Raw genomic sequence first — 14,779 nt, forward strand, 5'->3', positions numbered from 1 at the left:
CCAGATGAGGCTGGGTTTTGCATATTCTCTCCAGACGTGGACAGGCTTCCCTGGGTGGCCCAGCGGTAAAGAATGTGCCTGCCAATGCAGGAGACACGAGTTCGATCCCTGGGGTCGGGAAGATCCCTTGGAGGGGGAAATGGCAACCCACTCCAGTATTCTTGCCTGGGAAATCCCACAGACAGAGGAGACTGATGGGCTACAGTCCATGGGGTCACAAGAGTTGGACACGATTGAGTGAGTAAACAACAACAGCAATCCAGACCTGGATGCTAGTAGCAAGTTAAAGAACACACCGGTGCTTGCCTTAACAAAATAATTTATTCCACAGCCCCTGCTAACAGTGGAGGGGAGTGGGAATCGAGCCTGCGGACAGCATCACCCTCCCCTCTGACCCTTTTAACCTCTAACGATGGGAGGTGACCCTCGAGAGGAACGGCCCTCTCCTCGCTTTGGCTCCCCCCACAATCATAGATTAGCATCTATTTTGGAGACTAAAATCAAAAGACAGAAGACCCAATGCGGTTTGAGCCCAATTGGGTTGAGCCCAATGCGGAAAGCACATTCAGAGCAAAGGCTTCACTGGCCCTCTCACAGCTAAGGCACTAGAGACCAGATAGCCCTCCGTAAACCCCACACCCCAGCCCGGTACCGTCACACACCGGCTCCAGCCTGTGTTCCTCCTGTACCCAAGGTTTGGGAAGGGAGCCAGCCAGAGGCTCTCCTCCCAAAGACCTCACCTGGGAGAACAACAGGACTTCCAGAAGCTTCCAGGACCCCTTCCAAAGCCAAACCCCACCCGGGGGTTGGGGCGGGGGTTCTGAGGGGCTGGAGGATGGGCAGGCACAGAGGGCCACAGGCAGTCCTTCCTTCTCTGGCGCAAAGGGCTCTTTGCAGCAGGATGGACGGAGTCCCGGGAAGCAGGGAGGGGGTCCACTCCAGTCCCGGGGCCCCTCCTCTGGAGAGGGGAAGCCTTGGACACTGCAGCCTCATCAGCCCCAGTTTAGGGCCAACACCAAGCGGGAAACACTGAAGCTTCGGGGAGAATGAGGCAGGACTTCAAATAAGCTGAAAAAGAGGAATTTGGCGCTGAGAGGCTGGGGACGGAGCCTCCCGACCCCGCTGCCCAAGGCTGCCCTTGCCTGTGCTGGCAGATGAACCCAGGCCCTCTGCACGTCTCCCTATCTGTGGACCATCCCTTTCCTGAAGCCCCAGGGAGGTTTCACTTCAGCAACTGGTTTTGCTGGGTGTCCCCGGCCAAGGAGCAAGGGGAGGGAGGCAGAGAGGGCTGGAAGAGCCCGTGGACAGCAGCTTCCTATCCTGCCCCCATCCCGAGTTGGACAGTTCAGGCGGTGGGGAGGCTGGCATAGCCCTTCAGAGCCCTTATCCTGGCCCGGAAGTAGGTGTACACGGCCAGCAGGCCCATGAAGGACAGGGAGTAGAGCCCCACGCAGAGGCTAATGTCTAGGTGGGAGAAGTTCCCGCCCAGCATCTGCAGCCACTGGCCCTGGCCCTGCCCGGCCCCAGCCTCGGGCTCCCTGTCAGGGATGCCCGCCAGCTGCTGGGAGCTGCGGCCCACTCGGCCCAGCTCTGAAGGGCCTCCAGGGAGGTTCCTCCCAGCCAGGAACTCAGCCAACAACACGGCTCCTGTGTCTCTCCTGCTCAAGCGCTGCTCCCTCTCTGGTTGCTTTGACTTATCCCTGTGAAGCTCCACTACGTGCTCAGGAGCTCCCGGGTCTGGCTCGTCTGTGGCCGCACCAAGGCCAGCCTGCATCTTGGGGTGATTTGCCCCAAGTCCCGCCACTGGGATGGTGCCTCCAGGGGCCTTTATCCCTGAGCCCACCGGGATCTCAGCCTTCTCAGGGGCCAGGGTAACATTTCCGGTTGCCAGCTCCAGCTCCACCTGTTTTGGGATGACTGCCATCCTCTCTGCACCCCTCCAGGGGCCCGGCCCAGCTGAAGGAAAGTCTAGGACGATGTTGCTTGGGGAGAAGTGGGTCTTCAAGAACTTGAGGATGTTGTCCAGGTCCCACACAGGCGTGCCCCGGAGTTCATTGTGGCAGGCGGAACAGAGCTCGCGGGGTGGCCACTGCACCTTGGGGAACTGGGGGTCCTCGCTGGGGGCGCCTGGGGAGAGAAGCACACATACAGACTGCCTGTGACACGCTGGACACCCAGAAACCCAGATCTCACCCATTCACGATGCCAGCTCCCTCATCTACACAAAGGGGGCACCGCTGCCCCGGGAAAGGATATGCATGCAAGAGGGCAGATAACAGGCCTAGCACAGGGCCTGGCCCACAGCGGAGCCCACAGTAGTGCCCGTCTGGACAAGGCGGTTCCTCCTCACCCCCGCCACGCCACAGTTTCTCCCCCAGCCACTTCCCCATGTCAACCCACTGTCTCTGTCACCTTCGCTGCTGGTTTGTACCCCTGGACCAGACAAGGGAAAGGGCGAGAAGACACAGAATGATCTGTCTGGCAGGCTTTGGTAGGTCCATTAGCATTAACCCTCTTTGCATTTTTCTGAAAGTTCCCATATTTTACATGAGTAAAGATACATTCTTTTTGTAATGTTTTTAAAGCAAGAGTTCAAGGCACATGGTAGTTTCGAGGCTTCTCCTGCACCCTCTGCAGCCCTCTAGGGTAGGTAGCGGGTAGTGGAACTCTGGGCTTCCTTGGTAGCTCAGCTGGTAAAGAATCCTTCTGCAATGCAGGAGAGCCCTAGGTTTGATTCCTCGGTCAGGAAGATCCCCTGGAGAAGGGATAGGCTACCTACTCCAGTATTCTTGGGCTTCCCTGGTGGCTCAGATAGTAAAGAATCTGCCTGCAATGCGGGAGACCTGGGTTTGATCCCTGGGTTGGGAAGACCCCCTGGAGGAGGGCATGGCAACCTACTCCAGTATTTCTGCCTGGAAAATCCCCATGGACAGAGGAGCCTGGTGGACTACAGTCCCATAGGGTTGCAAAGAGTCAGACACGACTGGGCGACTCAACACAGCACAGTGAAATTTCCTCCTCAGGTGGGTCCCAAGGGCTGGGCGCCTGGATCAGGGAAAGGACACTCAGGACAGAGACAGGAAGTTGCCTTTCCTGCCAGGCTGCTGGAGCCCCAAGCGGGGCCAGCTCTGTGGGCAGAGCCCCAGGCTGAGCCCCAGAGGACCTGCCACCGGCCCCTTGCCCAGCGTCACCTGGGGAATGGCAATCAGCCCATCTCTCTTGGAGGAGGCACCTCTACTAAAGGTTTTATGGGGGAAAAAAAAAGTGGTTGGGCAGAATGAAGCAGCAGCAGCAAGTGATGTAAAAATCAGAATTGTAAAATCAGAAGGGTTATTTTTGGGGAGGGAGCAACACGGAGATTCCAAGGGTTCAGTGAGAAGTGATAGCGAGCAGACCTTGCAAAGTGAGCACTCCATTTGCACCTGCTCATTATTGTTACTGGCTGATCCGAAAGGGCAGTCCTAGAAAGAGTAAGGGCACTGACTTCCTGGCCCTCCAGCAGCATCTGGGCCCCCGGGAAAGCCGGGAGCCTGCAGGTCACACAAGGCTGGAGGCTCAGATGAGCTTTTGGTGGCAGGGGCGGGGCAGGGGCAGGGAGAGAAGGAGTGGGAGGAGAGATGGCACGTGTCTCCTTTAGAAGTCCACCAGGAGGCCCCAGGAGATGCAGACAAGGGCAGCCGCCTGCACGCCACCTGCTCCACTGGCTCCTTTAACCTCGGCCTGCCCTAGGCCTTCTCCCCCGCCTCCCACTCCTGGGAGGTCTGTCCCAGCCAATCGCACTTTCTCTATCCCCGCAGAGCAGCCCAGGCTTCCATCCACAGATGGCTGCTGATCACCCCTGGAGTTTAATGCTTTTGTCTGTGGGACCCATCAGACTCCTTAACACGGGGGAATAGAAAACACTATAAACAAGGGAAACGCAGAAGACAAGGCCTCGTCCTGTGAGAATCGGTCCTTGGCTTCCAGGAAGGTTTTTCTTCTCAAGCACATTTTATCATTAGACCCCTCCCAGGGGGGTGGAAAAACCCAGCTCTTTTCTCTTTATTGGTTTGAGAAAGGGGTCAATAGCCAGGAAGCAGAACAGGGAAGCCAGGAAAAGGGACCCCAGCGGGCCAGAGGGAGTGGCCATGGTGTTGGGCAGAGAGAGAGCAACGGCATTGGAGGCCCAGGATCTCAGGGTGCCGAAACCTCAGTCTCCTCATCTAGAAAATAGGTCTAGTGATGCTGGCGTACATCAGCAGGGCTGGGAGAGCCCGTGAAGGGGCTCTGGGTGTTAAGCAACAACATGGAGTGTTACCTAGGGGGACAGTCAGGGTCCCGTCTCCTGCCTCTGGTCCAAGACTCCCAAGTTCCCCCACCTCACCCTCCCTCTGCAGGTGACTCTGGCCTTGGAGATGGCCCTTCCTTACCTGCGAGGCGAGCGTTGACCTTGTTGTGGCTGGACCAGAACCAAAGGACGGCGCTGTTCAGACTCCCCACCCGGTGCATGGAGCCAGAGGCCATCTGCTCAAAGTGGCCAGCGCACTCTCGGCAGCCGAAGAAGAAGCGGACGTAGCCCCGGATGGCTTGGAGGACTTCCTGGGCCTTGGCTGCAGGGAAGAGGAGATGTCAGTCACCGGGGGCCCTGCAGGTTGCTTGGCCCTGCCGACCCCACCGCCAGCCCCATCACAGGCCCACCACGGCCTCCTCTGCATAGGGCACACACACTGGGCCCAACTGATGCGGGGACTGGTCTCTTTGCCTACTTCACCTTCCAGGGGTGGTCACAGCTCTGACTCCATCCCCCACCCCAGACTCTTAAACCTCAGTCTCCCTTGTCTGACTCTTATCCAGGCCCTCATCACTTCCTGACACTTAGGATAGAGTCCAAACTCATCGTCAGGACACTCAGGCTCTTAGAGATGTGGCTGGAGAGTTAAGCAGGGGCTGGAGTGCCCACCACCAGACCTGTGGGTCCCTACCCTGCCCCTCCTGCTTCAGGCTTCCTGTCGTGACCTACTCTCCATTGTGTCTCCTCCCTTGGGCACTACAACACCCAGAGCCCATCCTGATCTGGCTCTGCACATCCCCTAATTTGTCTCCATCTCTCCTCAGCCCCCTCATGCCCTCCCACTGGGCTCTCTGGACTGGCAACATCACAGGCTCTGAGCCTCTTCTTGCTCCGACATGGGCTCCTCCCTGAAGATACCACTGCTCCCTCAAGCTCGCCCTTCTTGAACCCCTTTGTCTTCCACACTCCACACACCTCAGGGCTGGAGGTGGTGGAAGCACCCTCCCTGCTGCTGGCTGCATGCAGACTCTGTCTCCTTCCTGCAGTGAACCCCCAGCCCTTTAAAAGCCCGTCTCCTAGTCCCACCCCTCTGCCCACTGGGACCGCAGCACCCTGCTCTCTGTCCTGCTCACCACCACTCCCTGGGCCCTTGGTTTTAGCAACTTCGGTGTCCACACCAAGGTGTGCCTTGCCTCTCACCGCCTCAGTCCCCTCAGCTCCTCTGTCCACCCCCAGCGCTCCTTTTGCCTGCCCTCATGCTCTATACCTCACCCCTCTTGCCTCCTCCAAGATTTCACTCCTGTCCATATTTTCATTTGCTGTGGCATCATCCATTTCCTCCTTGTATGAGCTCCTTCCGACAGGAAAAAATAACTACAATAAAGAAATTTCTCTCTGACCGGGGTCATACCCCAATCACTCCCCCAGTACCTCCAACTTCTCCCCGGCTCTTCTCTCTTCAGCCCAATCCACCCAGGCCTTTCTCTCCACTAAACCCTGAAACAGCTCTTGCCAGCGAGGTCCTCCCTTGGTACCACCTCCCCCAGCACAGCAGCATCCACTCAGCTGGGTCCTCTCTCTTGATACTCTTTATGTTGGGGGCCTTCTTGAAATTGCAACGGCAGCTCTTTCTCAGTCTCCTTTGCTGGCCCCTGCTCTCCACCGAGCAGAGGTCTGGAAGCTGAATGCCCCAGAACTCAGGCCTATTTGCACTCTTCTCTGCCCACCCCCTAATGCACTCATCCAGTCCCCAGGTCTTAACTACCATCTACATGCTGACGACCACAAGATTTGTGTCTCTGTCATGGACCTCGGCCCAGAACTGCGGGCTGACTGTCTGCATCTCCATTCACAGATTCCACAGCTGCACACGGTTATGTGTGCCCTCTCCCCATCTACTACCACCCCCGAGCCTTCCCATTTCTCGGCTCACAGAACCATCATCCAACAGACGTTCAGGCCTAAGTCCAGGGTCCGACCAAAGTCCTTCATCCTGCACATTCTTTATCCAATTCCTCATTGAGTCATATCAGCTCTGCCTTTAAAACATACCCAAATCTGCCCTTCTTACACGTGCTCACCTAACAACTCCAGTGCGAGCTGCCACCGCCTCTCCGGGACAAGTTCTACAATGTCCTAACTGGCTGCCCTGCTTCCACCTTGCCCTGCTCTAGCACACCCTCCACCCAGTCATCTCTCTAAAGCATCGATCGTGTACATCCCTCCCCTGCCAATGGTCTCCGGTAGATTCTCATAATGCAGGGACTGAAATCCAATTCCCTCCCTCCCCAGGACCTCCAAGTGCCCACCTCCTCTCCTGCAGCCCCCTCCTGGCCCACTCTGGGACTGCAAACCGCCTGACTTGTTTCCTGCTCTTTTCAGTCCTTGACCTGTGTCCTCTAACGTTTTTATGCTGTAGTCCTAATGCCAGTCCTTCAGAATGTGACTGTATTTGGACACAGCATCTTTAAAAAGGTGATTAAGTGAGAATGAGGTCACCGGGGTGTATCCTGTTGCAATATGACTGGTGTCCTTGTAAGAAGGGGACATTTGGACACAGCCAGGAACACCCAGAGGGAGGACCATGTGATGACCCAGGGAGACGACGGCCATCTACAAAACCAAGAAGAGGCCTCCGTGGAACCCACCCTGCCAACGCCTTCATCATGGACTTCCAGCTTCCAGAACGTGAGAAGACACGTTTCTGTTGTTTAAGGCCCAGTGTGTGGCAGCTCGTTGTGGCGGCCTGAGCAGATTCAGGCGGCCCCAGGGGGCTCCTGTCCCAGACATCCCACCACTGCTTCCCTCTCCCCAGTCAGGTCTCAGCACTGGGCCCCTCCTCAGAGGAGCCTCCCCCAGCCAGCCAGCCCGTCTGAACACGCAACCCCTCCCCAGCCCTTCACCCCACCACGGGCTCTGTCTTCCTCACAGACTCACCATCACACCTGAAGTGATCTATCCGTGTGTTTACTGTCTGTCTCCTGCCACTGGAATATTGTCCCCTCGAGGCAGGGATGTCTTGCTGCAAGCACTGCTATACCTGACCCCTAGCGTGGGGCCTGGCTCTTCAGAGACGCTCTGTAAATCGTGGCTGACAGACCGGCTGACTGTCCGCATGCCTGGCCACTCCTCCAGTTCCCTCTGTCTCTGCACAGGCCATCTCCTCCCTCCAGGACTCCGGTCCGTCTTCCCCCTCACTGACCTCCTCCTGCTCTTCCCAACATCATGGAGCACTCCCTCACTCCCCTACACCCGCGCATCCTCCTTTCCCCATTGCCCCTTGGCCCTGGCACACGGCCCGTCAGCCCTGTGCCCACCTGCCTCACAGTCCACTGGGGGCAGGGCACATCTCTCCCACCTTTGCGTCCTCCAGGCTGGGCCAGGGCCTGGAGTGAGCCTGGTGCCTCAGGGAACGGGGGCTGAACTGGGTGCCCACCCATGCAGTCGTTTCGTGTGGCTGAGAGGCAGGGTGAGTGACGGAGAGCAGTTGCATGGTTTGGGGACAAAACAGGGCAAAGGGGGCAAGGTTTCCCCAGCTTCCCCTGGAAAATGATTTTTTCAGGGAGAAATACAGTGAAGTTGTTCAGAGTCCATGGTATTAGCTGCATACATTGTGAAGAAGACATAGATTTTTTTCTTTACAGGAATATAAAAAACAGAACTAGATCTCTTTCATGAAGAATAAAAATAAAGCAAGCTTGTAGCTTCGAGAAAGCCAGGGAGCAGCCTCACAGCCCTGAGTTTGTGAGGCACCACCCCGGGGGCCATGAGCAAGACGGAGTGGCAGGACAGAGTGGCCTCTAGGCCCTCCTGCTCTGGGTCCACACTGGTCATGTGTCCCCAGCTGCAAACGCGGACTCCCCTAAGTTCAGGCCTGCAGCAGGGCGCCAGCAGAGGGCGGGATGGGGTGGGCTGAGGCACAGCGGGTGCCCGGGCCTCCACTCACCTCTTTCCTGAGAATGGTCTACACCTTCCTGAGCTGCCTGCACCGTCAGGAAGTGGAACAGGATCCACAGGGAGCAGGGAAAGCCCCGGAAATGCGGCTCACTCCCCTGGCAGCCCACCCAGTTCACCTTCTCCGCGATCACAGTGCCCTACGGGACACACAGGAGCGTGAATGCATGTGCAGAGAAGAAACAGGAGTTGCGTGGGGAGTGGGGAGAGCAGCTTGCAGGAGACTCCAGTTCTGCACGCAGCCCTGACACAAATGGTCCCTTTCTCAGGCTATCGCCTTGAGGTGGGCGTTTCCCTTCCGCTGGTGACACCCATCAAACGAGCAGGAGGGCTGAGAGATCGTGACACAGCCCAAGTCATGTCCCTCCTCTAGCCTCAACCTCCCCCTCTGCAGAATGAGCGGTTCATCTCTAAGGGTCCTTCAGGCTTGACCCCGCCCCCCACCACACACACACACACACACACACACACACACGTCTGTGAGGTTCTGCACCTCTGCTGGCTGACGTGCCCACCTGTGCAAACAGCAGTGACAGCAGGAGCCCAGAAAGCGCCCCTGGAGAGAAGCTGTGCTGAGGAGCCCGGCAGGCAACAGAGGGCTGTGGTTAAAAAGCTCTCCCACCAGGGACATCTCACAACCAGCTCTAAAGCCCAGCTTAACTACTTACTGGCTGTGTGGCCTTAGACACACACAGAGTTACTTGACCTCTGCTTCTTCATCTGCCCAATGGGAACAGTATCTGCCTTCTACTAATGTTGTAAGGATTAAGTGAGGTCTGGAGAGAGAGCGCTCAACAGATGGCGGTTCACTCGTGACCAACACAAGGACTCAACCAAGACTACAGCCTCCTTCCTAAATGCGGATTGGTGAGGAGGTCAGAGGGGACAAGGTGGACCCTTCTGCTCCCATAGATATGGAACATGGAGGAGAGCTTCTTTGCCTCCCAGACTCACCTCCTTCCTGCTGTCCAGCGCATTTTTAAAGAAACCGTATGGAATTTTCTTTCTCTGCTGCTTCTTGAGCCAGTCGTTCATGGAGTGCAGGAAGTTCTGGACTAAGGGCCGGCCACGGAAATACTATGGAAGCGATAAGTGGAGAGTGAGAAGCAATTCGCCGGGGGTTCCCCTGGGGAGGGTAGTGGGGGTGGGCGGAAGGGGGCTCAGGTATGTTCTGGAATGTTCCAAAAGCACCAGGAAAACATTCTAAGACCCAAATGTGAGGAGAGAAAAAAAAAACACCCAAATATGGGCTCCTCACTCACTACCTTTGCCCTGGGACACCGGAAGGTGAGGCAGAGGGCTGGGCAGAGGTGCTCAGTGGGGCTGGGCCCTCAAGGCTGCCCCTGCTCCAGGCTGCAGGCTGGGGCTCTGACCCCTGACCACACGCCCACTGGGGGGAAGGCCGAGCACCTGTGTCACTGCCCAGGGCGGCTGGGACCCCTGTGCCACACGGGCCTCTGTTCAGGTAATCTTCTGATACAGCAGCTGATTAGTGAACTGACCAGCTGGGCTGGGCTGGCAAATGGCCTTTCATTTGTATTCCACGGGCTGCCAGTGGCGACCAGGCAGCACAGGGGCCAGAGCCGAGATCCAAATCTTGATGGGAACTCCCCGTAGTCTCTGAGGAGCAGGAAAAGCTACTCTGAAGATAAGTCAACTCAAATCTGATTAGTATCAGCACTTTAAAACCACAAGGACTCCAGGGAGGAGGATGGATGTGTTGTGTGTGTGTGTGTGTGTGCACGCATGAGCACACGCACGAGCATACCGGGGGTGGGGGAAGGAGAGAGGGGGCTGCAGTAGCAGAGCAGGTCAGAAAAATCATCAAGAAGGTCAGAAGGACAATATAGAGAAACCTGGGGGACAAGAGCACAGAGAAACATTTGTAAGAAGGAAGCTGAAGACAGGAATGATCCCTAAACAGAAAAACATGCCAAGGGATCCAGTCTTCTGAGGGAGTCATGGCGTGTTCTTATCAAACCTCGGGGCAGGACACTGTCCCCCAGCGGGAGAAATGGCCAGAAAGAATCCTGTGCTTTGACACGCTGCCTCTTGGTCAGCTCACACTGGCCTCTGGGTTCTCAACACAAATTTATAGCTTCAAGTCAGCGTTTCCTCACTGACCTTCACCCGCTGTCCTGATTAGGAAAGATGACGCCCTCTAAGGCCACGGTGTCAGGAGGAAGGATGAATTAAGGGGCTCTGGACCACAGGGAGTCACCCTGTGCTGGGAGCAGGGAAACTGTGGTGACCACATGCCACCTAGTGGCCAGTCCTGCCAGCCGCTTCCGTGAGGGAGCAGGGAGATTCCCTGCTGGGCCACAGGGCAGACCCACAGCTGACAGGTCCCTGAGGCTGAGCAGGCGGAGGGAGCTCTATGCCCCCCAGACTTTCTTCGGCGCTCCAGGCACGCAGTGGGAAAGGGTGACGGTTAGCTCAGACATGCATGTGATGCGACGATGCTAGAACCCACCTGTGGGGTTTTGTTCTGAGAAATACAGATAAGCTAAAACACAAAGGAGCACTCTTCAGAGTCTGACACCTTGTCAGAGGTCAAGGAATGGGGTGTGTGTGCGCGCGCTCTGTCATGTCTGACTCTTTGTGACCCCACAGACTGTAGCCCATCAGGCTGCTCTGTCCATGGAATTTTCCAGGCAAGAATACTGGTAGTGGGTGGCCATTTCCTACTCCAAGGGAATCTTCCCAACGCAGAGACCTGAGTCTCTTGCATCTCCTGCCTTGGCAGGTGGATTCTTTACCACTAGCACCATCTGGGAAGCCCCTCAAGGAATGGTTCAGTTCAGTTCACTCCACTCAGTTGTGTCTGACTCTTCGCGACCCCATGGACCACAGCACACCAGGCCTCCCTGTCCATCACCAACTCCCGGAGTCTACTCAAACTCACCTCCATTGAGTCAGTGATGCCATCCAACCATCTCATCCTCTGTCACCCCCTTCTCCTCCTGCCCTCAATCTTTCCCAACATCAGGGTCTTTTCAAATGAGTAGCTGCTCCTATTACTGCTACTCAGGAAGAAGCAACCACACAACAAGGGTACGGCCAGAAGTCTCTACAGTCTCAAGGGCTGTGCTGCTCGGCTCAGAGGCCTCCAAGCCTGTGCCCTCTGGCCCACGGCTCCTACCTCGAGTCTGCCTCTGCCCCAGGGCCAGCCCTCTCCTCTCTGAGGGGCGTGTCTTCCAGCAGGGAGGACTTCACCCCAAACTCAGTTCCAGCACTGCTGAGGGCAGAAGCTCGGTGGGCAGCACTTAAGCCTCTGCCTGGTCAGGACTTTCCTGGGTCGAGTTCTTTTTCCTCATACGGGGTCGGGGGCGCAAACCAAAACCAGCTCTGAGTCCAGCTGAGAGACACAAGCAGCACTCAGTTGACAGCCCCCCTGGGAGGAGTCCTTCAGAGAGGACTGGCCTGTGGGGTGAGGGGGTCCCTCCCAGCTTCCTGGCTGCCCTTCCTCATGTGTCGAGCAGGAAGACAGCCTACAGAACTACTCCAGGATTCTTCCCCTCTCCTGATTCTCTGGGCCAGCCACCCCGGGCCTCAGCCACTTGAGAACCAAGCAGCTCACAGGGCCGGTGGGGAAAGGCTCTATTATCAGATGGGGCTGAAGAACAGGGGCCCTGTCTGCATGGGACACGTGAGAGAGGCCGAAGGCTGTCTCGGCTGAGATTGGAATGGCATGATGGCGAGCACTCACCACCTCCCAGGGTCCTCGGTGTAACCACACCTGCCCGTCACTAAGCCAAGTGGACCAGGAGGTCAGGACTGGTGAGGCGGGACAAGGGGCTAGGAAGGCAGCAGTTCCCGAGGGAGAGGTGCAGACCACCCCCAGAGGGAGCCCCAGCTGCCCCAGACCTGCGCCAGAAGGAGGGGCTCAGACCTGCCCCCAGGGCAAGGGCGGCTGAGTCAGCAGTCAGCCTCTGAAGGGGATGGAGCCGGCATCTGACTCAGCATCCTGGGCAGCCAGAGCCTTGGGATTTAAGTAGGGCAGCGCTGGCAGGGGGCCTAGAGCCACAGAGAAGGGTGTGGGGAGGGAGGAGGCGGCAGGTGCAGAGAGAGGAGGCAGCCGGCATCTCGTCTTCAGAGATGAGGAAGGAGCATGGCAGAGAAAGGGCCAGCTCTAAACCTGGAAAGGGTGTGTATGTGTGTGTGTGTGTGGGTGGGTGTGTGGTGTGTGTGTGTAAGGAGCATGGCAGAGAAAGGGCCCAGCTCTAAACCTGGAGAGGGTGTGTGTGTGTAAGGAGCATGGCAGAGAAAGGGCCCAGCTCTAAACCTGGAGAGGGTGTGTGTGTGTGTGGGGGGGTGTGTGTAAGGAGCATGGCAGAGAAAGGGCCCAGCTCTAAACCTGGAGAGGTTTGTGTGTGTGTGTGTGTGTGTGTGTGTGTGTGTGTGCATGCCTGGAGGTGTGTATGTGTGTGTTAGTCGTTCAGTCGTATCCAACTCTTTGCAACCCCATGGACTGTAGCCCACCAGACTCCTCTGTCCATGGGATTTCTCCAGGCAAGAATGCTGGAGTAGGTTTCCATTTCCTCCTCCAGGGGATCCTCCCAACCCAGGGGTCAAACCATGGTCTCTTGTATTGGCAGGCGGATTCTTTACCATCTGAGCCATCAGGGAAGCCAGCTTAGATTAGCTGTGCTGTGCTTAGTTGCTCAGGCATGTCCAATTCTTTGCGACCCTGTGGACTATAGTCTGCCAGGCTCCTCTGTCCGTGGGATTCTCCAGGCAAGACTACTGGAGTGGGTTGTCATTTCCTCCTCCAGGGGACTGAACTTGGAACCTCAGTTCAAACCCTGGCCATGACACCTCCTCCCGGGAGGCCTAAGGCAGGTCTCTTGGGTAACCTGCACCTCCTAAGGGGGGTAGTACTAGCCACCCTGAAGCGAGACTGAGAGGATTAAATGCCTGACACATATCGGGTCCTGCGTAAGCAGGAGCTGCACGTAAGCATGGCTGCACATAAGCCATGCGTAAGCATGGCTACTAATGTGGAGGAGCCACGCTGGCAGGAAACTACAGAGGAGTGAGGAATGCATGGCTGAGGCCAGGGAGCTCCCTCTGACTCTGAGTCTGAGAGGGGAAAGAAGAGACTCAGAGAAGCCTTCACTGCAGCATCCACAGCTTCTCCTTTCCCAGTGATCACGACGGGGAGTGAGAGGCCACGCTCCAGGCTCGGCCTGAGGCAGAGGACTCAGGCAGGCAGACGTGTGCAGGTGGGAATACCCCCCGGGCATCTGGCGCCATGTCCCACCTACCTCCCTGCACAGGGGAAGGGGGCTGTCCCAGGGGGCTGGGGGGCGCATGACTGGGGCCGCAGGGCAGCAGCCCACGGTGGACTGCGACAGCTGGTGGGTCCAAAGATCCGAACCCAACCACGAGCTCCAGAGGAAGGGGCCGGGCTGACTCCTCCAGGAGGGCACAGCACCGGCCTGCAGGGATGCACACGGGTCCCATGTGGAGCTTTGGAATGAGGGGCCCCAGGGCCCCGCTCACCTTGGCCAGCACTGCCATGAACTTTTTCAGGGCCACCAGGCGCTGCCCCTCCAGGACGGAGAACTTGCCCACTTCTATCCGGAGGATGTAGTGCAGTGCGGATTCCAGGTCAGCCATGTAGATCTTGGAGCTGAGGACCCAGAGGGAGCCAGGGAGAGAAAGGGGTGATAACTGTGGGCAAGGGGCAGAGGAGGAGCACCCAGGGCCATAGGGAGAGAAGAGGAGGCACTCCTGATGGTCACAGAGTCCTACATGCTCACATTTGGCTCTGCCAGTAACTAGCTGTGTGACCCTGGGTGGATTACTTAACGTGAGCCTCAACTCCTCATCTGTGAGATGGGGAGAGTAACAACTTGCTCACAGGTAGGTTGCTGAGAGGATTAAACAAAAGCACAAACACAAAACCCTCGCTAGCTCCTGGCATAGAATGGGGTCTTCTCTCTGCAGGCCCACAGCCCCACCCCTCCTAGCACTCACAAAAGACCACAAGGAGAAGACTGAGCTTCATGTTCTGATCTGAACAAAGACTCCGAGGGACAGATGAGTAGACCCACAGGGGCACCCACACAACAAGGCTCTGGGGAAGCCAGGCCCTCTGAAAGACCATGGGTTCGGCTGGCTGCCAAGGCTGAGAATGGGGGTTTGGAAATGGGGAAGTGGGGTTTCCAGTTATTTTGATTGCTGCTCTTGCAGCTGCCAGACGGTGGGCATCAGGCAGGGATCCATCTTACACCTCTTGGGCTGACCCCAGCCCTGGGAGAAGGGTTGCAGGCTCCGCGCTGGCTGCTCCACCCCATGCCCATCACTGCTCTTGTGGGATCTGGGCCCAGGGACCTGAAGGACAGGCTGCTTCTTTACCCTTGCCTCCTGACCCCTGGGTTCTGGTCTCGTTCTATGGTGGGCTAGCCCTGGGAGCTTGGGCAACTCAGCCCACCTCTCTGGCCACAGTGATCTCAAGGTAAAACGAAGTTCTGCCCCTCCTGCTCCTGAGGTGGTGGGGAGTCAGCAAGGTCAGCTGACGGGTGGGCACTGTGGCCACCTGCGCTTTAC

At 57.3% G+C, this 14,779-nt stretch overlaps 1 protein-coding gene across 2 annotated transcripts in view; it reads right to left on the reverse strand.

Annotated features, from left to right (window-relative positions):
- Positions 1-302: 302 nt before the first annotated feature.
- QSOX1 (quiescin sulfhydryl oxidase 1) overlaps positions 303-14,779 on the reverse strand; it is a 42,807-nt gene continuing 28,330 nt past the window's right edge. The window contains exons 8-13 of one of the 2 annotated variants that reach the window (XM_086343535.1): positions 13,730-13,859; positions 9,179-9,301; positions 8,217-8,364; positions 4,410-4,589; positions 1,904-2,127; positions 303-1,068 (exon numbers count right to left, since the gene is read on the reverse strand). In XM_086343535.1, the coding sequence (XP_086199661.1) occupies positions 1,060-1,068; positions 1,904-2,127; positions 4,410-4,589; positions 8,217-8,364; positions 9,179-9,301; positions 13,730-13,859 (814 nt within the window). In that variant the 3' untranslated portion in view covers positions 303-1,059. Of the gene's footprint in view, positions 1,069-1,193; positions 2,128-4,409; positions 4,590-8,216; positions 8,365-9,178; positions 9,302-13,729; positions 13,860-14,779 lie in introns of those variants that run through there. The other variant, XM_086343534.1, reaches the window with a different exon arrangement.

Source organism: Bos grunniens, chromosome 16 (genome assembly GCF_055505025.1).
Source record: "Bos grunniens cultivar Pamir isolate PY7600 chromosome 16, Bosgru_T2T1.0, whole genome shotgun sequence".
Classification (NCBI taxonomy): domain Eukaryota; kingdom Metazoa; phylum Chordata; class Mammalia; order Artiodactyla; family Bovidae; genus Bos; species Bos grunniens.